Source organism: Lagenorhynchus albirostris, chromosome 21, assembly GCF_949774975.1.
Source record: "Lagenorhynchus albirostris chromosome 21, mLagAlb1.1, whole genome shotgun sequence".
NCBI lineage: Eukaryota > Metazoa > Chordata > Mammalia > Artiodactyla > Delphinidae > Lagenorhynchus > Lagenorhynchus albirostris.
In genome coordinates, this window is record NC_083115.1 from 1,594,018 (window position 1) to 1,615,418 (window position 21,401).

Genomic DNA, 21,401 nt, shown 5'->3' on the forward strand with positions numbered 1-21,401 from the left:
TGTTTTCATTTGGTGAAAATGACACTGATTCTGGTTGAAAGAGAATTAAAACAGCTATTTTTTGTAGGTCACAGGTCCCTAACACTGTAAACTCAGGTTGGAACAGGATAAACGGCTCGGTAGCTCCCGGCATGCAGCCAAGCACCTGCAAAGTACTAAGACTGCAATTGGCTCAATAAATGCTTTTCGGAGAAACCAGGGAATAAAGAAGCAACGACCATGAGACATGACTGTGCTGAGGACCGGTCCAAACGCTGGCTTTACCGCCTGACCGAGAGCAGCGCGAGCCTTTCTGTACATCCTATCCGGAGGTCCCGAGGGGGCTCTTCCCGCCGCCTCAGCGAAGCCCCTCGGCGCTCCCTCCTCCAGCGTCTTCCCCGCCCGGCCCCCGGCTGCCCAGCCAAGACTGACCACCCGGCTCCCCGGCGCCGCCAGGACCGGGCTCCGCGCATGCTCCCTGGCTGCACCAGGGTCGCTCCCGAGCAGGGTGAGAATCCGCTCCTCCGCGTCTTGGAGGCGACCTGGAAGAGCCGTGACGAACGCACTAGGTCCCCAGAGGAGGAAGCCGCCGGGCAGAGGCGCAGAGTGCCCGGGAGGAGGCTACTCGCGAAGCCCGGAAGCCCTCCCGGATCCACCCTGCGGCTGCCGCGCGACCCCGGACTTGCGCAGTAGCGTCCGCGGCGGTGGCGGCGGCGGCGGCGGCAGCACGGGCCGCGGCGGCGAGGTCCGCGGCGTCCCCCAGCCGGAAGGTCCGGCAGCCTCAGGCCGCCTGAGGCCTCCCGCGTCATGTCGGCCCAGGGCGACTGCGAGTTCCTGGTGCAGCGAGCCCGCGAGCTGGTGCAGCAGGACCTGTGGGCCGCCAAGGCTTGGCTGATCACGGCCCGCAGCCTCTACCCCGCAGACTTCAACATCCAGGTGAGGCCGGGCGGGGGCGCAGGTGGGGCGCTCCTCCCCGCTTCCCTGAGCCCCCAGCAAGCCCGGCCCAGGGGACCCCGGGCCCCGCTCCGGGTCGGGGCGACGGGAGCGTTACCCTCTTGGCGGTCGGGACAGCGCTTCGCGCCGCCTGGGAAGGCCGCCCGCCGGCTCGTGGGTCCGGACGGCAGCCGCGTGGGCGCGGGTAGTGGCGGGGGCAGGGGCGGGGTGGGGTGTTCTAGGTCCCCGTGGGAGGGAGCTGGGGTGCAGTGTAGTGAACACAGGCGCCAGCTCCGGGCTGCGGCTGTGTGAGGGGACCAATACCGCGCATCTGCGGGCCCCGCGGTTGATAAAGGCATCCGAGTGACGCGAACGGCATAGACCTGCACCGCGTTGCCGTCCGGGATAGTCAGAAGCCCCGCTGGCCGCCGGAGACGTGCCTGCGCTAATCCGGGGCTCCGGGGCCGCGCGGCGCGAGCCCTGAGGCTCCGTCAGCACGTGATGCCCGACCCTGGGACCTCCGGGGCGGTGGGGTGAGCCGGGCCGGCCGGGCGGAGGGCCTGACGCGGCCCCGGCCCGTGTTGCAGTATGAGATGTACACCATCGAGCGGAACGCTGAGCGGACGGCCACCGCCGGGAGGCTGCTCTACGACATGTGAGTGGGGACGCCGCCCCGCACCTCTCGGGAGGTTTCCGTTCTGTCTGTGGCAGAGGGAGTTGGGGGAAGGTCCTCAAGTTCATCTGCGTGTCCGGCACCTAAAGCTTAACTTGGTAGTGGTCTAGGCCTTCCGTTAACTGCAGGGAAGTCTTCTTAGGTTTTATTCTTGTTACAGCTCTTCCATTCAATCATTTATTTTACTTTGGGAATAACGTAATACAGGCTCCTCGCAGAAGTTGCGACGGTACTGAAGTATAAAGAATAATCAGTGGAAGTCCCTCCTAACCTCGGCCCGAATTCAGGAGTGTGTGTGTCTGTGTGCATGTACGGCCCAGGACGCATCAGTAGGTTCTGGGGGAGGAGTTGCAGCGGTGAGCGCCTACTGCACACCCACTGTGATGGGGCTCTTTCCAGGCCAGCATGTAGGGATCTACTTGGTTCTTTCTCCTGTCTGCATAGCGTTTCAGCCCTCTTTTGTCGGCGGACATTTAGGTAGTTTCCAGTTGTTTGAAATTATATTCAGAGTGTCAGAAAGCAGTTTTGTACTCACATTTGGGTGTTTTTCTGTAGAGTAGATTCTTAGAGTAGGTTTTCCTAGTCGAAGGGTATGCGCATTTTAAATTTCGATGCACTGTCAGATTACTCTCCAAAAAGTACTGTTCAGTTTACATCTCCACTGACCGTCTTTGAGTGCCTGTTTTCCCACACCTTCGCCAGCATTGGATATTATCCGTCTTTCCCTCAGCTGTCAATTTTTGCCGGTGCTGTAGGAGAAGGCAATATCTTGCTATTTTTTAAAGATTTGTGTTTGCTGTATTACTAATAAGACTGAGTATCTTTTCAAATATTTGGCTGTTTGTATTTTTTCTGTGATTTACCTTTGCCCATTTTTTTCTTTGGGGAGTTTTTTTTTTCTTGTTTGCCGTTTAGTAGTGTTTTGCATATTATGGACACTTGTCTTTTCACTTATTAAAAAAAACTAAAGACTTTTGTGAGTACCCTCATTTTTGTTAGTTTTTATTTTTATATCTTTATTTCAGTTTGTTTTGGTACATCTATGTATTCACTTGGAATATAGTAAAATGTGTTTTTCTCTGATGCTAGCGTTTTACTTTCTTTTTTGGATACTATTTAGAATCTGACATTTTAATTTAATGCATTCATTTTAAAAATAGGTTTGTGAATTTCCCAGATCAGCCCGTGGTGTGGAGAGAAATCAGCATTATTACATCAGCATTAAGAAACGATTCACAGGATAAACAAACCCAATTTTTAAGAAGTAAGAATAAAATGATAACTTACTGGTGTATAAATTACTACTTCTGTAAGTCAGAAAGAGAAATACAAATACCGTATGCTAACGCATGTATATGGAATCTAAAAAAAATGGTTCTGATGAACCTAGTGGCAGGACAGGAATAAAGACACAGGCGTAGAGAACAGACTTGAGGACACAGGGGGAAAGGAGAAGATGAACAAAGTGAGAGAGTAGCACTGACATATATGCACTACCAAATGTAAAATAGCTAGTGGGAAGCTGCTACACAGCACAGGGAGATCAGCTTTGTGACCACCTAGAGGGGTGGGATAGGGAGGGTGGGAGGGAGAAGCAAGAGGGAGGGGATATGGGGATATATGTATACGTATAGCTGATTCACTTTGTTGTACAGCAGAAACTAGCACAACGTTGTAAAGCAGTTATACTCCAATAAAGATGTAAAAAATAAAATTATCAACATCGATAAATAGCTAAGGTATTAAAGCTATCATTAAGATATCAGAGATAAGATATAATAATGTGTTTTATGCTACATACTCTAGCAATATACATAATTTATAAAATTAGAAGCAAAAATGTAAAAGAAGATAATTCATCTAATTTTTATAAAATGTCTGCATGAGATTAAAAGTAATTATATTTTGGAAGTTTTGCCTACTTGGGTAAAAATACTAGCAATTATTTCACCATAGTAAAAGTGACTCACAACTGTGAACCCAATAAGATGCAGTTTTATTGAGCTGTTAATTTTAAAAATAATAATTTTCTGAAAAACAGAAATATCTAGAAAGTGATCATTCTTTTTACTGTTATTAGAACATAATGATGGTGCTATCTCATATAATACAGTTGTAGATATACCAAAATGTTTCCAAGTAGAATTATATTATAATAAAAAACATATAATTCTTTTTAAAACCTCTGGAATACCAAGTTCTGTGTAGTAATTTCACAAAAAAGTCACATCTGTGGTATTGGTACCCATATGCATGTTTTGTTCTTGGCAACTGAAGCCTGTACAAATGATGTCACTTGATCCCTTGAGCATATGCTTAGAACCCTTTAAACTTTCTTAAAGGATGTGGATTTATCAGTTAGCCTGGGAAACTGAATATATTTTAACAAGTTCTACAGTAATCATAAAACATCTGTAGATTAGACAGATCTCCACAGAACAGGAGAGAAACTTTTAGTAATTTATGACCTTTCTCATTAACCTTCACTCTGTGTTGGTTGCTATAGCCAATCCAGTATTTCAGATTTTGGATAAAAAAGAAAGTAGATTGTTTAGGTCATTTCAACTTAAGTGAGTGTTTTTTATCTCAGTCAGCAGCAAACACTGCTGTGACCCTTCCCAGACATCATTCTTCTCTTCTAGATCCAATAAGGCCTCCAAAGGTTTTATCGTCATTCAGCAAATATCTTATGCCCAATAATATCTGACCCCAAAGCCTTCCAGGTTGTAGGTGAACTCCAACAATAGTGATTCTTCACTTAGTATATACCATTCTGTACATGATGATGCCTTATTTCCACTTTTGCTTCCGTATTTTCTTTCTGAAAGAAACTTTTAAAAGTGAAATATGTTATATACAGGTTTATTTGAAACTCTTCCTGGTCGGGTCCAGTGTGAAATGTTACTAAAGGTTACGGAACAATGCTTCAACACTTTGGAACGATCAGAAATGTTGCTTCTACTTTTGAGACGATTCCCTGAAACGGTGGTACAGCATGGGGTAAGATTTGATCCTTTCCTTTTTCATAAAAGAGTATAAAATTGATCAGTGGACTCACGAGTATGTTTAAGAGCTACAGTGTGTATTATTCTAAAGTAGATTATTCTAATTCTGAGGAGTACCAGATAAGATTGAATTCAAATCAAGGAATTTTTGTCAGTAAAGCTAAAAGGGTGTCACTGTTACCAAACTCTATGAATATCCAGTAGGAGTTGTGTTACCAGTGTGAGGAAACAATTACCAAGCCTTGACAGTGCAACTTATCTTCAATTTGTGAAGTTCACTAAAGTTTTAAAAAATAATCTGTTTCATTGTATTGAACAGTGTGTTTGAATTTAAAGGAGAGCGATAGTTTGTATTCTTAACGTTTTTCATATGCTTTTGCCATATGGTCACTGTTTTCCCTCTACTCTGCCCTTTCCTCATATCTCTAATTATTATTGAGTGCTACTACTGGCAGGCATTGGTCGGTGTTCAGTAGGTCCTTCTATACTCCTTAGATCCGTTGAGGTAGACAGCATCCTACTTTACATATATGTTAGTCACTTCCCGTAGCCAGTAACGGAGAAGTGGGATTCAAATCTTTAACTTTCTTAATTCAACCTCTTTGGCTTATTCTTTCTGGCTCCACTTTTCTGGCTGCTGGCCCCAGTTAACCTTCTCTGTACGTCCGTATATTAGTTTCAAGGACCGCCGTAACAAAATACCAGAAACTGGGTGCCTTAAAACAACAGAAGTTTATTCTTTCACAATTCTGGAAGCTCGAAGCCCAAAAGCAAGGTATGGGCAGGGCCGTGCTCCCTGTGAAGGCTCTGGGGAGGACTCCTGCTCACCTCATCCTGGCTTCTGGGGCACCAGCGATCCTTGTCATTCTTTGGCTTGCAGCTTCATCTCTCAGTTTCTGCCTCTGTTGTCACGTGGCCTTCTTTGTGGTCTGTGTCCCTGTGTCTTTACATGACCTTCTTATAAAGATACCAGTCATTGGATTTAGGACCCACCCTGATCCAGTATGACTTCTAAGAAGACCTTTTTTTTTTGGCTGCGTTGGGTCTTCTTTGCTGCGCACAGGCTTTCTCTAGTTGCGGCGAGCGGGGGCTACTCTTCATTGCGGTGCGCGGGCTTCTCACTGCGGTGGCTTCTCTTGCCGCGGAGCACAGGCTCTAGGCATGCAGGCTTCATTAGTTGTAGCATGTGGGCTCTGTAGTTGTGGCTCGCGGGCTCTAGAGCACAGGCTCGGTAGTTGTGATACACGGGCTTAGTTGCTCGGCGGCATGTGGGATCTTCCCGGCCCAGGGCTCGAACCCGTGTCCCCTGAATTGGCAGGTGGATTCTTAACCACTGCACCACCAGGGAAGTCCCACGAAGACCTTTTTTATAAGATAAAAAAATATATGAGGTCACATTCTGAGGTTCTGAGTGGACGTGAATTTTGGGGGGATGCTGTTCAACCTGGTGTCCTCCCTGACGATTACTCTTTTAACTTTCTGTCTCATGTAATTGTTTACATGGTTCCCCTCTCCCCCCACCCCATGCATCCCCAGGTGGTTGCAAGGAAGATGATGCAGGTGTTGGTGGATTTGGAGAAGCCAGCTTTCTACTAGGCTAGGGCATCAGTAATGGGAAGGTGGCCTTCTCAAACAGTTGTGTCCGACCTAGTCCAGGCTGTATGACTGACTACTCCCGGCAACTCTTGAAAATGTTGTTTTGTCTACATGATACATCTTGATGTAGAGAATAAAGTTAGTTTCTACATTTCTTAGAAAAATCTCTACATCTGTATTATCAAACTAGCTCCAGTGCTTCCATTAAGTTTCTTAGACATTTTAATTTTACTAGTTCAGGGGAGAATAACCAAGACAGAGTGGTCTGTGGTCAGGTGAATGTAGGGTTCCCTTCTGGGTGGTGTTGCTGATGCATTCTTTTGTTTTCTAGTCTTTAAAATGATAATATTTGTTTCTTGGGTAAGTTTGAATATACAAACTATGTGGTAAATCAAATATGGTGTTTATTCATGTAATTCTGACATCTGAAACTTAACGCAGATGATTAATTGTATTTTGAAACAGGTTGGCCTTGGGGAGGCACTGTTGGAGGCTGAAACTATTGAAGAGCAAGAATCTCCTGTTAACTGCTTTAGAAAATTATTTGGTAAGAAAAATTACATTTTGTATTCATTCCTTATGCTAAGTAGAATATGCTGGGGGTAAGTGTCATTTCAGAAATAAGGTCATTTGTGGAAAGCAGAGGAACTCTTCATATTATGGGATTTAAATCCGTGTTTATTTTTTCAGTTCAGAAAGCATTTTAAACAACTCCTAAATTTTTATTATGTAATAGTTGATACTTCTGAAAGAATATGTGTAACCATGTATTTGAGTATGAGGCATACTAATAAACACCTGAATTTCCACCCAAACATCACTCATAATGTGGAATCTGCCTGTGTGTTTCCTTCCTGACTCCATCCACTGGTGTCCCTCTGCACTGCATTTTTTAAATAAATTTGCCATAAGGGGTTTCTTTTTTGCCTATATATTTCAGGTACTACATTAAGTGAACTCTAAAATAAATTTTGTTTTTGCCAGAACCCTAGAGTAGACAAACAGCTTAATCGGTTTTTCCTCATTTTCCCTCTTCAACAGTGTGTGATGTCCTTCCTCTAATAATTAACAACCATGATGTTCGGTTGCCCGCCAATTTGTTGTATAAGTACTTGAACAAAGCAGCTGAATTTTATATCAATTATGTCACTAGGTCTACTCAAATAGAGAGTCAGCATCAAGGTAAGTGGGAATAACCTGCAGTTTATTTTATTGTATTTCTTACTTTGTAAAATTTCAAGCTCAGAAATCCCTCAACATTCTGATTATTCTCCTCTGGATACATACCAGTTTGATAGTCTTGCTAAAAGATGGTTCCTAGAAAAAAACACTACAGTTAAGAGATGAGACTTCTCTGGAGCCAGTTTTACCCCTCGATTGAAGCAGTGAACCTGCTGAACTGTAAGGTTAGCTTCATACGTTAACCACAGCTCAAAGGTCCCTTCCTACTCTACCAGGGGCCAGTGGTGGGTCTTTGAATAAAACACACAACATGTTGAAGTTCTGTGTTCTTGCCTCTTGCATGGGGAGTTAGACGTTTTTTCTCTATAAAGTACTGCATAAATAGTAAGTAGTAATGGTAATTGTAAACTACTTTTTGTTCACATCTCAGGTACCCAGGAAACGTCTGATTTAATGTCACCGAGCAAACGTAGCTCTCAGAAGTACATAATAGAGGGGCTGACTGAAAAATCATCCCAGATCGTGGACCCTTGGGAGAGGTTGTTTAAGATTTTGAATGTTGTTGGAATGAGATGTGACTGGCAGATGGATAAAGGAAGACGGTACAAAACTGTTCATTTCTAAGATTGCATAACAAATCTTTTGATAGCATACTCTCTATAAAACAAAATACTTTTTTCTAAAAGCATATAATGTATAGGGACACCTCTGTCTGGGCAAATTCTGTAACACTCAGTATTTATGCAAAAGAGTGTGGTTTTTCACTTTATTAAAAGATTCCCAACGGGAGTATGAACTCTTAAGATGATATTGAGTTTGAAGAACTCCTTGGTGTTTAGAGGAAAGAGAAGCTACTTGGCATGTTTGTGTCATGAACTCTTGGCCTGTTGCTGCTCTAATTCGGAAGAGGAATTTGCATCCGTATGCAGACAATGAAGAATAGTTTTACATGCCTAGAGCCACATTTGGTAGTTGTAATGGTTCTATTGGGGCTTTTCTCTGGTAGACCTTTTGCTGACAAGCCCAGAGTAATTAAATAATTTTTATTGTCCTTCACCTTTCAGAAGCTATGGTGATATTTTGCATAGAATGAAGGATCTCTGCAGATACATGAACAACTTTGATAACGAAGCTCATGCAAAATATAAAAACCAAGTGGTTTATTCCACTATGTTGGTCTTCTTTAAGAATGCATTTCAGTATGTCAACAGCATACAGCCGTCTCTATTCCAAGGTTGGTTGAAGAATTTTAGAGTGTCTCAAAATACTGGCCTCATTGTGGGTGGTGAGGAAGATGAAAATGTTTACCTTAACATTGTTCTTGGATCCAAGTAATTGCGGGGTGATGCCAGAGCTTTCATTAGTTGTTGATTTTTATGTAAGAAAGTTTTCATTAAAAACTTATATATCAAAGGATGTAGTGGTACTGTGAAACTACAGATATTGAATGCCTCTTTTAAAAAAGCAGCAGATGTAGCTAAGTACTGAAGTAGATTTCACAATGGCTTCTCAACAGACAAAGATTTTTAAAATAAGATGTATGCATATAAATTCTAGAGAATGTGAAAAACAGGAAAACTACAGGGTGAGATCACCCACAATACTTCCAGTATAATGCAGCTCTCATTTTTGTGTATTGACTATAGTGTTTCATATATTTAGATTTGTTTGGAATTTATAACAATAATGTATGTGTGTATGTGTGACTTGGTAGTTTTTCTTTTTTTGGTAATTTTATGCTTCGTGATCATTGTAAAAAATTGTCCACCACTGAGAAAGAACCTTTATTAACAATTTGGTTTATATCTGTACAGTTTTTCATTTCTGTATATGTATACTTATTTGTTTACCTAGCTGGGATGATACTGAACGTATTTTCACACGATGTTTGAGTAAATTTCCACCTGATATTAAGTACTGTTTCCCTGCTGCATTTTTAAGTGTTGGTGTTTTCCCTCCATCCACAGGTCCTAATGCCCCTAGCCAAGTTCCACTGGTTCTTCTGGAGGACATATCAAATGTATACGGTGATGTAGAGATCGATCGCAATAAACACATACATAAAAAGAGGAAACTAGCTGAGGGAAGAGAAAAAACCATGGTAATTCTTTCAGATATAATTGTTAACAGATTATATGTTTATGGTTTGCTAGAAATGAATCTTTGTAAAACATGGCTCTGGAGCTAAATTGATAAAGCTTGGGTCTTTTAATTATAAAATATAATTACTATATAAAACCAGTGGTTCTCCACTAGAGGTGATTTTGCCCCCTGGGTTATTTGACAGTGTCCGAGGGCATTTCTGATGGTCATGGCTCAGTGGGGAGGGATTACTGTTAGTACCTAGTGAACGGAGGCCAGGGATGCTGTTAAACATGCTCCTGTGCACAAGGAGAGCCCCACAGCAAAGCGTTATCCAGCCCCAAAGGCCGCTAGTGGAGGCTGAGGAGCCCTGGTATAAGTCGTTTATACCTGTTTGACTTAGTGCCATCGATTAAATTTAAAAGGCAAAACCAAATAAACTACCTTGGACATATAGAGCGGGGTGCCGAGGGGCACTGGCCGCCGAACGGGGAGTTCTTAGCCATCGGGGTAGGAAGTCATAACCCCAGGGGAGATGTTGGAAAGGTCCCATGAAGGAGGTTGGCATTTGACGCCAGCCTCGTAGGGTTTTGTTGTTTGGAATTGGGAAGTAGATTTTGTTAAGAAGGGGCAGCTTGCACAAAGATGCAGGAAACCAGAGAGTGAACCATCAGTCTTCTGGTCTGGCCTGCTGGCAAGCCAGTGCCCAGCGCTGATTTTCGAACTCTTTTTAAGCAGAGGAATCCTTTCTTTCAAGGAGCACTTTTGTGGAGGCCCGTCATGTAATGTGACAGTGGGGATGCTCTCGGTCAGGTCTCAGCAAACTTTGTCCTGTAAAATGCTGGGTGGTGAATGTTTCAGGCTTTGCAGGCCATGCGTCTCCATTGCAGATACTCAGCTCTGCTCCTAAAGTGCAGAAATAGCCACAGACAGTGGGAGACAGCAGGGTTTGTCCTGCAGGGCATAGCGTGCCAGCCCCTCTTCTGGTGGAAGTGTGAGGGCAGCCAGGAGTCTCACCCAACTTCTGTCCCCTCTTCTCTCCACCTTTCAGTTTCTTAACATGCTCTTCTTCAGCCCTTGGGTAACATTTAACGAGACCCTGGCTTGATGAGAGACAGGTCTGAAAATCAGTTTAATCTGATGTCTCCAAGGCTCTGGAGTATGAAATGGTTTGGAGTGGGAAGACGTGGCCCATTCTGAATGTGCGTGTAAGGGTATTAACTAGTTCTGAAAAACTGGTTTGTTTCCTTCCACAGAAAAATGCTCAACATGCACAATTTTGCTTTGAAGCCCAACCCTGAACCCCAGGCTGAGATCTCCGTGCTAACCAGGCTTTCCCAGATGCCCTCTGTCTGCTCTTTCGTTCTTTCCTGACATTCCCAGGCGGGGTAGCTCTTGTCAGCTCTCCCTTCTGCTTTCTGAGGGTGTGTGGTTGCACAGTAAGACCACAGACACCTCTCCCACCCACGTAGGTGGTAGGTTGTGTGTCCCTAGTCTCAATGAAAAGCAGTGGCCTGTCATTCAGTGTATGTAGCGTAGCCGCGCCCTGAGTTTCTCTCCACCCCCTCCCTGTCCAGGCACCGCGGCCTCTGCCCCGGCTCACCCGAGTCATCATCCTGGCTCCCTGCTCGCACTCTTGCCTCCCACAATCTCTCCTCTCCCCAGCAGCCTTAGTGACCTTTTTACAATGTGAGTAAGACATGGCTTCTGCCTCTGACGGCTCCGCATCACTCTAAGAATAAAATCCAGACTCTTTCCTTTGGCTTCAGAGCATGCACTGAGCCGCCCTCGGTGCTGCAGACACACTGGCTGCCGCTGCTCCTGCCCGGGCCCCGGCGCAGCTCATAGCCATGCACTGGGGCGGAGTGCCTTTCTGTGCCTGGCTGGGTCCCATCGGGCAGTGCTCAGCCCAGAGCTGAGCTCTCTCCCGGAGGCTGCCTCCAAATGGCCATCAGTTTTCTCTTTTTATTACTGTATCTTAATTCTGCATAGCCCTTATTGCAGTTTATTTTTCATTCTTTCTTGGTTGGTTGGTTTGCTGTCCGTGTCCCTTCACCAGAGTACAAGCTCCACGGGGCCAGTGGCAGTGTCTGGGCATCCATCTGAACGGTGCCTGCACCCCAGCAGGCCTTCGGTGAGCTCTGGTGCGCGAGGGGATTCACACATGCCCTCCCGGGTGTGGGTCCGGGCAGTGGTACAGCTGTGTAGCCTCTGGCCCATCCGTTCCTCCTTCCATCCTTCACTCGTCGTGTGCCGTCTAGCAGGCTCTGCTCTCATGCTCTGACCCTCCAGGCAGTCTGGGGTCTCCGTCCCACTGCCTGCCCCACCCAGTGCAGGTCCAGCCAGGTCTGTTTGTCCCATTGTGGCAAGGGACATACCTGGTGGCCCATGAGCTCAGCTCACAGACCTGTCTTGTTTTACTCGTAGTGTTTTGTTTTGTTTTGTTTTTACTAACCTAGCACCTAAAACTTGGAAGCTTTCTCTCACTATCCAGATGTCTGACTTCCCTTTAATAATTGGTGTCTCTGATAATGCTGGCCCTTGTGGAGGCCCACCCCTGCAGTGGGGTGGACATTCTCCCCGCAGCCTAAGTGCCTGCCAGGCAGCTGGAGCCGGGGGCAGTCTTCCCTGTGGGCAGGGTGTTCCACCACGTACACTCGTGTACCTTCCCTGAGGTCAAGACTCCTGCTTCAGAGCATCCCTGCAGAGCCTCAGAGTGCATTACTGTATTTCGAAATCAATTTCTCGAAATTTTACAGACTGTTTGGAACTCCACACTATCCCCACCACATCTGAGGCCCTTCCAGAAACTCCTGATCTCATTTTGAGGCAGGAATATGTTCCATGAGTTGCCACAGCGATGAACACACCATTCCTATTACTGTATCTCACTAGATGGCCCACGTGTGGCCCACATGTGGCCCCAATGAGCTAAGATGCCTGACAGATGGGTTTTGGTTTTGAAAGGAATTGGGGTGTGTGTCATTACTAAGGGGATAAGAATATGAAGCTAACTAGGGTGGGACGGGGAGGTAGTGGGAGGGAGGTGCCAATTTTTTCTGAGTTTAGCTTGAGGATTGGAGCTTTTTATGTTTGTTTTAACTATAGTTGTTTTACAATGTTGTGTTAGTTTCAGGTGTACAACTTCAGATTCTTTTCTATTCTACGTTATTACAAGATATTAAATATAGTTCCCTGTGCTGTGCAGTAGGTCCTTGTTGGTTATCTATTTTATATATAGTAGTTTTTATCTATTAATCCCATACTCCTAGTTTATCTCCCCCCGCCCCCCCTTTCCCCTTGGTCACCATTAGTTTGTTTTTTACATCTGTGTTTGTTTCTGTTTTGTAAATAAGTTTATTTGTGTCTTTTTTAGATTCTACATACAAGTCATATCATATAATATTTGTCTTTCTCTGACTTACTTCACTTAGTATAATAAGTCCATCCATTGGTCCTGCAAATGGCATTATTTCATTGTTTTTTGTGGCTGAGTAGTCCATTGTACATATATACCACATCTTCTTTATCCAGTCATCTGTTGATGGACACTTGGGTTGTTTCCATGTCTTGACCATTGTGAATAGTGCTGCTATGAAGATTGGGGTGCATGTATCTTTTCCAATTAGACTTTTTGTCTTTTCCACATATATACCCAGGAGTGGGATTGATGGATCATATGGTAGCTCTACTTTTAGTTTTTTAAGGAACCTCCATACTGTTCTCCATAGTGGCTGCACCAATTTACATTCCCACCAACAGCGCAGGAGGGTTCCCTTTGCTGCACACCCTCTCCAATGTTTATTATTTGTACACTTTTTAATGATGGCCATCTTGACCAGTGTGAGGTGATACCTCATTGTAGTTTTGATTTGCATTTCTCAAATAATTAGTGTTGTTGAGCATCTTTTCACGTGCCTGTTGCCATCTGTTTGTCCTCTTTGGAAAAATGTCTGTGTAGGTCTTCTGCCCATTTTTTGATTGGGTTGTTTGTTTCTTTGATATTGAGCTGCATGAGCTGTCTGTATATTTTGGAAATTAATCCCTTGTTGGTCGCATTGTTTGCAAATATTTTCTCCCAGTCCATTGGTTGTCTGTTCGTTTTGCTTATGATTTTCTTTTTTTTTTAAACATCTTTACTGGAGTATAATTGCTTTACAATGGTGTGTTACTTGCTGCTGTATAACAAAGTGATTCAGCTGTACATATACATATATCCCCATATCCCCTTCCTCTTGCATCTCTCCCTCCCATCCTCCCTACCCCACCACTCTAGGTGGTCACAGAGTACGAGCTGATCTCCCTGTGCTATGCAGCAGCTTCCCACTAGCTATCTGTTTTACATTTGGTAGTGTATATGTGTCCATGCCACTCTCTCATTTCGTCCCAGCTTATGCTTCCCCCTCCCCGTGTCCTCAAGTTTGTTCTCTACGTCTGCGTCTTTATTGCTGTCCTGCCTCTAGGTTCTTCAGAACCACTTTTTTTTTTTTTAGATTCCATATGTATGTGTTACCATATGGTATTTGTTTTTCACTCTGACTTACTTCACTCTGTAGGACAGACTCTAGGTCCATCCACCTCACTACAAATAACTCAATTTCATTTCTTTTTATGGCTGAGTAATATTCCAGTGTATATGTGTGCCACATCTTCTTTATCCATTCACCTGTCAGTGGACATTTAGGTTGCTTCCATGTCCTGGCTATTGTAAATAGCGCTGCAATGAACATTGTGGTACATGACTCTTTGAATTATGGTTTTCTCAGGATATATGCCCAGTAGTGGGATTGCTGGGTCATATGGTAGTTCTATTTTTAAATTTTTAAGGAACCTCCATACTGTTCTCCATAGTGGCTGTATCAATTTACATTCCCACCAACAGTGCAAGAGGGGTTCCCTTTTCTCCATACCTCCTCCAGCATTTATTGTTTGTAGATTTTTTGATGATGGCCATTCTGACTGGTGTGAGGTGATACCTCATTGTAGTTTTGATTTGCATTTCTCTAATGGTTAATGATGTTGAGCATCCTTTCATGTGTTTGTTGGCAGTCTGTATATCTTCTTTGGAGAAATGTCTATTTAGGTCTTCTGCCCATTTTTGGATTGGGTTGTTTGTTTTTTTGATATTGAGCTGCATGAGCTGCTTGTAAATTTTGGAGATTAATCCTTTGTCAGTTGCTTTGTTTACAAATATTTTCTCCCATTATGAGGGTTGTCTTTTGGTCTTGTTTATGGTTTCCTTTGCTGTGCAAAAGCTTTTAAGTTTCATTAGGTACCATTTGTTTATTTTTGTTTTTATTTCCATTTCTCTAGGAGGTGGGTCAAAAAGGATCTTGCTGTGATTTATGTCGTAGAGTGTTCTGCCTATGTTTTCCTTGAAGAGTTTTATAGTGTCTGACCCTACATTTAGGTCATTAATCCATTTTGAGTTTGTTTTTGTTTACGGTGTTAGGGAGTATTCTAATTTTATTCTTTTACATGTAGCTGTCCAGTTTTCCCAGCACCACTTATTGAAGAGCCTGTCTTTCTTCCATTGTATATTCTTGCCGCCTTTATCAAAGAGAAGGCGACCATATGTGTATGGGTTTACCTCTGGGCTTTCTGTCCTGTTCCATTGATCTATCTTTCTGTTTTTGTGCCAGTACCATACTGTCTTGATTACTGTAGCTTTGTAGTATAGTCTGAAGTCAGGGAGTCTGATTACTCCAGCTCCATTTTTCTTTCTCAAGATTGCTTTGGCTACTCGGGGTCTTTTGTGTTTCCATACAAATTGTGAAATTTTTTGTTCTACTTCTGTGAAAAATGCCATTGGTAGTTTATAGGGATTGCATTGAATCTGTAGATCGCTTTGGGTAGTATAGTCATTTTCACAACATTGATTCTTCCAATCCAAGAACATGGTATATCTCTCCATCTGTTTGTATTGTCTTTAATTTCTTTCATCAGTGTCTTATAGTTTTCTGCATATAGGTCTTTTGTCTCCTTAGGTAGGTTTATTCCTAGGTATTTTATTCTTTTTGTTGCAGTGGTAAATGGGAGTGTTTTCTTGATTTCACTTTCATATTTTTCATCATTAGTGTATAGGAATGCAAGAGATTTCTGTGCATTAATTTTGTATACTGCTATGCAAATCAAACAATGTGATACGCCATATTAAGAAACTGAAGGATAAAAACCATATGATAATCTTAATAGATGCAGAAAAAGCTTTTGACAAAATTCAACACCAATTTATGATAAAAACCTTCCAGAAAGTAGGCATAGAGGGAACCTACCTCAACATAATAAAGGCCATATACAACAAACCCACAGCCAACATCGTTCTCAGTGGTGAAAAACTGAAACCATTTCCTCTAAGATCAGGCACAAGACAAGGTTGCCCACTCTCACCACTATTATTCAACATAGTTTTGGAAGTTTTAGCCACAGCAGTCAGAGAAGAAAAAGAAATAAAAGGAATCCAAATCGTAAAAGAAGAAGTAAAACTGTCACTGTTTGTAGATGACATGACATTATACATAGAGAATCATGAAGATGCTACCAGAGGGCTTCCCTGGTGGCGCAATGGTTAAGAATATGCCTGCCAATGCAGGGGACACGGGTTCGAGCCCTGGTCTGGGAAGAACCCACATGCTGCGGAGCAGCTAAGCCCATGCGCCACAACTACTGAGCCTGCACTCTAGAGCCCGCCAGCCACAACTGCTGAAGCCCGCACACCTAGAGCCTGTGCTCTGCAACAAGAGAAATCACCGCAGTGAGAAGCCTCCACACCACAATGAAGAGTAGCCCCCGCTCACCTCAACTAGAGAAAGCCCGTGTGCAGCAACGAAGACCCAATGCCGCCAATAACAAAAAAACAAGAAACAAAACAAAACAAAAAGAAAAGATGCTACCAGAATACTACTAGATCTAATCAATGAATTTGGTAAAGTAGCAGGATACAAAATTGATGCACAGAAATCTCTTGCATTCCTATGAGTTTCTTTGCTGAGCAAAAGCTTATAAGTTTAATTAGGTGCCATTTGTTTGTTTTTGTTTTTATTTCTTTTGCCTTGGGAGACTGATCTAAGAAAATACTACTATGATTAATGTCTGAGAATGTTTTGCCTATGTTCTCTTATAGGTGTTTTATGGTGTCATGTTTTATATATAAGTCTTTAGGCCATTTTGAGTTTATTTTTGTGTATGGTTTGAGGGAGTGTTGTAATTTCATTAATTTGCATGCGGCTGTCCAGCTTTCCCAGAACCACTTGCTGAAGAGACTGTCTTTTCTCCATTGTATATTCTTGCCTCCTCTGTTGAAGATTAATTGACCAGAGGTGTGTGGGTTTATTTCTGGTCTCTATTCTGTTCCATTGATCTGTATGTCTGTTTTTGTGCCAATACCATGCTATTTTGATTACTATAGCTTTGTAGTATTGTCCGAAGTCTGGGAGGGTTATGCCTCCAGCTTTGTTCTTTTTCCTGAGAATTACTTTGGCAATTCTAGTTCTTTTGTGGTTCCATGTAAATTTTAGGATTATTTGTTTTAGCTGTTTGAAAAATGTCATAGGTAATTTGATAAAGGATCACATTAAATCTGTAGATTGCTTTTGGTAGTATGGCCATTTTAACAATATTAATTATTCCATTTCAAGAGCATGGGATACCTTTCCATTTCTTTGAATCATCTTCAGTTTCCTTTATCAGTGTTTTAGAGTTCTCAGCATATAGGTCTTTCACCTCCTTGATTAGGTTTATTCCTAGGTTTATTTATTTTTTGACCTGATTTTAAATGGGATTATTTTTTTTTTTTTACTTTCCGATATTTCATTGTTAATGTGAAGAAATGTAACAGATTTTTGTATATCTATCTTGTATCCTGCTCCCTTGCTGAATTCATTTATTAGTTCTAATAGTTTTTGTGTGGAGTCTTTAGGATTTTTCTATATAGAGTATCATTTCTTCTGCATACAATGACAGTTTTACCTCTTCCTTTCCAATTTGGATACATTTTATTTCTTTTTCTTGTCTAATTGCTGGGTTAGGACTTCCAATACTGTGTTGAATAGAAGTGGTAAGAGTGGGCATCCTTGTCTTGTTGCAGATTTTAGTGGGAAGGCTTTCAGCTTTTCACCATTGAGTATTATGTTGGCTGTGGGTTTGTCGTAAGTGGTTTTATTATGTTGAGATATGTTCATTCCCACTTTGGTGAGAACTTTCATCATGAATGGATGTTGAGTTTTGTTTTGTTTTTTTTTTTCTTATTTATTTTTTGGCTGCATTGGGTCTTCATTGCTGCACAAGGGCTTTCTCTAATTGCAGTGAGCAGGGGCTACTCTTCATTGCGGTGCACAGGCTTCTCATTGCGGTGGCTTCTCTTGTTGTGGAGCATGGGCTCTAGGCGTGTGGGCCTCAGTAGTTGCAACATGCAGCCTCAGTAGTTGCGGCACGTGGACCCTAGAGTGCACGGGCTTCAGTAGTCGCAGCGCATGGGCTCAGTATTTGTGGCACACAGGCTCTAGGGTGCGCAGGCTTCAGTAGTTGTGGCGCACAGGCTTAGTTGCTCCATGTGGGATCTTCCCGGACCAGGGATCGAATCTGTGTCCTGTGCATTGGCAGGCGGATTCTTAACCACTGCGCCATCTGGGAAGTCCAGATGTTGAGATTTATCAAATGCTTTTTCTGCATCTGTTGAGATAATCATATGGTTTTTGTGTTTTCTTCTGTTAATATGGTGTATCACATTGATTGATTAGTGTTATGTTGAACCATCCTTGTGACCCTGGAATGAATCTGACTTGATCATGGGTGTATGATCATTTTTGTGTATTGTTGGATTCAGTTTGCTAATATTTTGTTGAGGACTTTTGCATCTATATTTATCAAAGATATTGACCTGTAATTTTCTTTTTTTGTAGTGTCTTTGTCTGGTTTGGTATCAGGGTGATGGTGGCTTCGTAGAATGACTTTGGGAGTGTTCCCTCCTCTTCAGTCTTTTGGAAGAGTTTGAGAAGGATTGGTATGAGTTCTTCTTTGTGTGTTTGGTAGAATTCCCCAGTGAAGCCATCTCATCCTGGACTTCTGTTTACGGGGAGTTTTCTTAATTACAGATTCTGTTTTAGTGATTGGTCTGTTCAGAGTATCTGTTTCTTCTTGATTAAGTTTTGACAGGCTGTATGTTTCTAGAAACTTGTCCATTTCTTCTAGGTTGTCCATTTCATTGGCATATAAGTGTTCATAGTACTCTCTTATGATTTTTTTTGTTTCTCCAGTATTGGTTGTTATTTCTCCTCTTTCATTTCTTATTTTATTTAGTTCCTCTCTTTTCTTCTTGGTGAACCTGGCTAGAGGTTTGTTGGTTTTGTTTATGAGGATTGGAGCTTTTAGGTGAAATATTTTTACATATTTTTTAAAAATTTTATTGAATCTAAAAAATTCAGTTGATTTACAGTGTTATATTAATTTCTTCTGTACAGAAAATTGATTCAGTTATACATACATATTCTTTTTCATATTCTTTTCCATTATGGTTTATTACAGGCTATTGAATATAGTCCCCTGTGCTATACAGTAGAATCTTGTTTTTTATCCATTCTGTATATAATAGTTTGCATCTGTTAATCACAAACTCCCAGTTCTTCCCTCCCCTATTCCCACCCTTGGCAACCACAAGTCTCTTCTCTATGTCTGTGAGTCTGTTTCTGTTTCATAGATGTGTTTATTTGTACATATTTTTAGACAGTCTTAGTGGGGTAAAAATCTGCAGGGAAAATTTAATTTGGGTCAATTAATTAATAAAAATGACGTAGGTGGAATAAAAGGTTCAAGAAATTTTCAGGAAAATAAAGTGAAATGGAGCTTTTTTGACTTTACTTGTTTTTGGCAAAAAGTCTGACCATACTCAGTGGCATTTACAATAGTTGCCTTTCTCTGAGGCCCTCTCTTTTCTTTGGCTTTATTTGAGATGAAGAGCAAGAAATGTAGGAAAGTTTATTATAAAGTAAAATGGGTAAGTGCAGACAAATGTAATTCCTGGCCAGACACCTTGCATTGGGTGGCCATTGGAGAAGTTATATGCAGTGAACAAAAGATAAGTAACAGTTTCTCTTAATTATTTCTCAGAGGACTCGGGCTTTAATTTTATGGCACTACAGAACAAACTGTTTCTTGGAAGCAAATTAAATGTCACCTATTGGAAAAAAGTAAACTGTAAAACAGGTGCTACTTAATTAAGCTGTATCCCTAAATGTAAAAATGTAAGTTTTGGCTTTTATAACATTGGTATATTTTTAACGTTATTGGAAGTTTTAACTCTATAGCTTTACTCTGAAACCAACATAAGCTTAGAATTTTTTTTTTTTTTTTTTTTGCGGTACGCGGGCCTCTCACTGTTGTGGCCTCTCCCGTTGCGGAGCACAGGCTCCGGACGCGCAGGCTCAGCGGCCATGGCTCACGGGCCCAGCCGCTCCGTGGCATGTGGGATCTTCCCAGACCGGGGCACGAACCCGTGTCGCCTGCATCGGCAGGTGGACTCTTAACCACTGCGCCACCAGGGAAGCCCAAGCTTAGAATTTATCATCAGAAAACCTTAATTTTAAAAGTAACTATCAAACTTGTGAAAGGATGAAAATTTTATGTTACTTTTTAAAGCTAAATTGTTAAATTCAAAAGAATTGTATTATACTCATGATAGTATCCTTTGATATGAAATTCATATAATAATCAGAATTGGCAACAATAAATGTAATAATGTTTAAGTAGTGACTATCTTTATAACTTTAATCATGTTCTTCACATTCTCTAAGCAGAGTTCAGACGATGAAGACTGTTCAGCAAAAGGAAGGAATCGTCACATTGTTGTCAATAAGGCAGAACTTGCTAACTCCATCGAGGTGTTGGAAAGCTTTAAGCTGGCCAGAGAGAGCTGGGAGCTGCTCTATTCCCTGGAATTCCTTGACAAGGGTAAGGCATGCTCATCCTGTTGTGATATTTCATTTTTTATGGGAAATCATCATGCCGAAAAGGTTCATTATTCTACTCGAAATGTCGTCACTAACGGCTGATTAAATTGATTACAGTAGTTCACACATTTCATAGGATTCTTTTTTGAGCAGGAAATCTAATCAGTTATAAATATTCAAATAACCATTTACCTCTTAGCTCGTGCACTGGGGGTGTATTATAATCAGGGTTGGGGTGGACTTGGAGGGGGGGGTTTGATCTTTCTGTTAAAATTTATATTGCTGGCCATTTTCTTGCTGGGTTTGTCTGGTGCTTTTAGTCGCTCTGCCCACTGCTTTGTGCCCCCTCCAGCCACATGTGACTAAGGCTGCAGAAGGTGGTGCTGTGATGCCTGACTTGACTCCGTTGCTTGAAAGCCCAAATTCCAAACACTGCAGAAAGCCCGCTTTGAGCATAGACAGAAATGAGAGGGAGTTTCCTCTGTATAATATTTACACTACTGAGTATTTCAACACTACTCAGAAATCACTAGCACTCTGCTAACCAGCATATTTTCCTGTACTTTGGGATCAAGGCCGTTACTTTCCTCCTGGCCAGTGGACATTTGTCCCTGGCTTGCTCCTGTCACGTGCCTATACAGGCCCCTTGTTTGATGTGTCATGTCATAGTTTCTAAGTAAACATTGCATCGTCCAGTTCCTCCTTGTCACATCTAGAATGGTGAACAGGTATGTGACTTTTGGAGGGGATGTTTTTCTTTAGGCATAAATCGACTTAAAAAAATGAGTGAAACTCTTAGTGTCATATATTTATTACTTTAACTGGGTGAAAGCAAAGCAGTTTAGAAGATAAAGTAATGTGTGAAAAGCATTTTGAGCAGCTGCTAGCACATGATGTGTGCTTAGGAAGTGTTGGTGCCTAATAAGGTTATTGCTTGTGTATTACTGGTAAGTATTCTGCCCTAACTTTACTATCGAACTGAAAGTTCAGACCATTGTTTTAGAAATC

The 21,401-nt window shown here is 42.3% G+C and overlaps 1 protein-coding gene across 14 annotated transcripts in view; it reads left to right on the forward strand.

Annotated features, from left to right (window-relative positions):
- Positions 1 to 663: 663 nt before the first annotated feature.
- The window catches only part of INTS10 (integrator complex subunit 10), a 36,853-nt gene continuing 16,115 nt past the window's right edge, over positions 664 to 21,401 (forward strand). For 3 of the 14 annotated variants that reach the window (XM_060136746.1, XM_060136753.1, XM_060136754.1), the window contains exons 1-11: positions 673 to 915; positions 1,500 to 1,567; positions 2,746 to 2,849; positions 4,446 to 4,585; positions 6,652 to 6,733; positions 7,228 to 7,368; positions 7,799 to 7,970; positions 8,433 to 8,602; positions 9,336 to 9,469; positions 11,510 to 11,584; positions 20,241 to 20,394. In XM_060136746.1, the coding sequence (XP_059992729.1) occupies positions 787 to 915; positions 1,500 to 1,567; positions 2,746 to 2,849; positions 4,446 to 4,585; positions 6,652 to 6,733; positions 7,228 to 7,368; positions 7,799 to 7,970; positions 8,433 to 8,602; positions 9,336 to 9,469; positions 11,510 to 11,584; positions 20,241 to 20,394 (1,369 nt within the window). In that variant the 5' untranslated portion in view covers positions 673 to 786. Of the gene's footprint in view, positions 916 to 1,168; positions 1,568 to 2,745; positions 2,850 to 4,445; positions 4,586 to 6,651; positions 6,734 to 7,227; positions 7,369 to 7,798; positions 7,971 to 8,432; positions 8,603 to 9,335; positions 9,470 to 11,509; positions 11,585 to 20,237; positions 20,395 to 21,401 lie in introns of those variants that run through there. The other 11 variants (XR_009538343.1, XM_060136747.1, XM_060136742.1 and 8 more) reach the window with 10 other exon arrangements.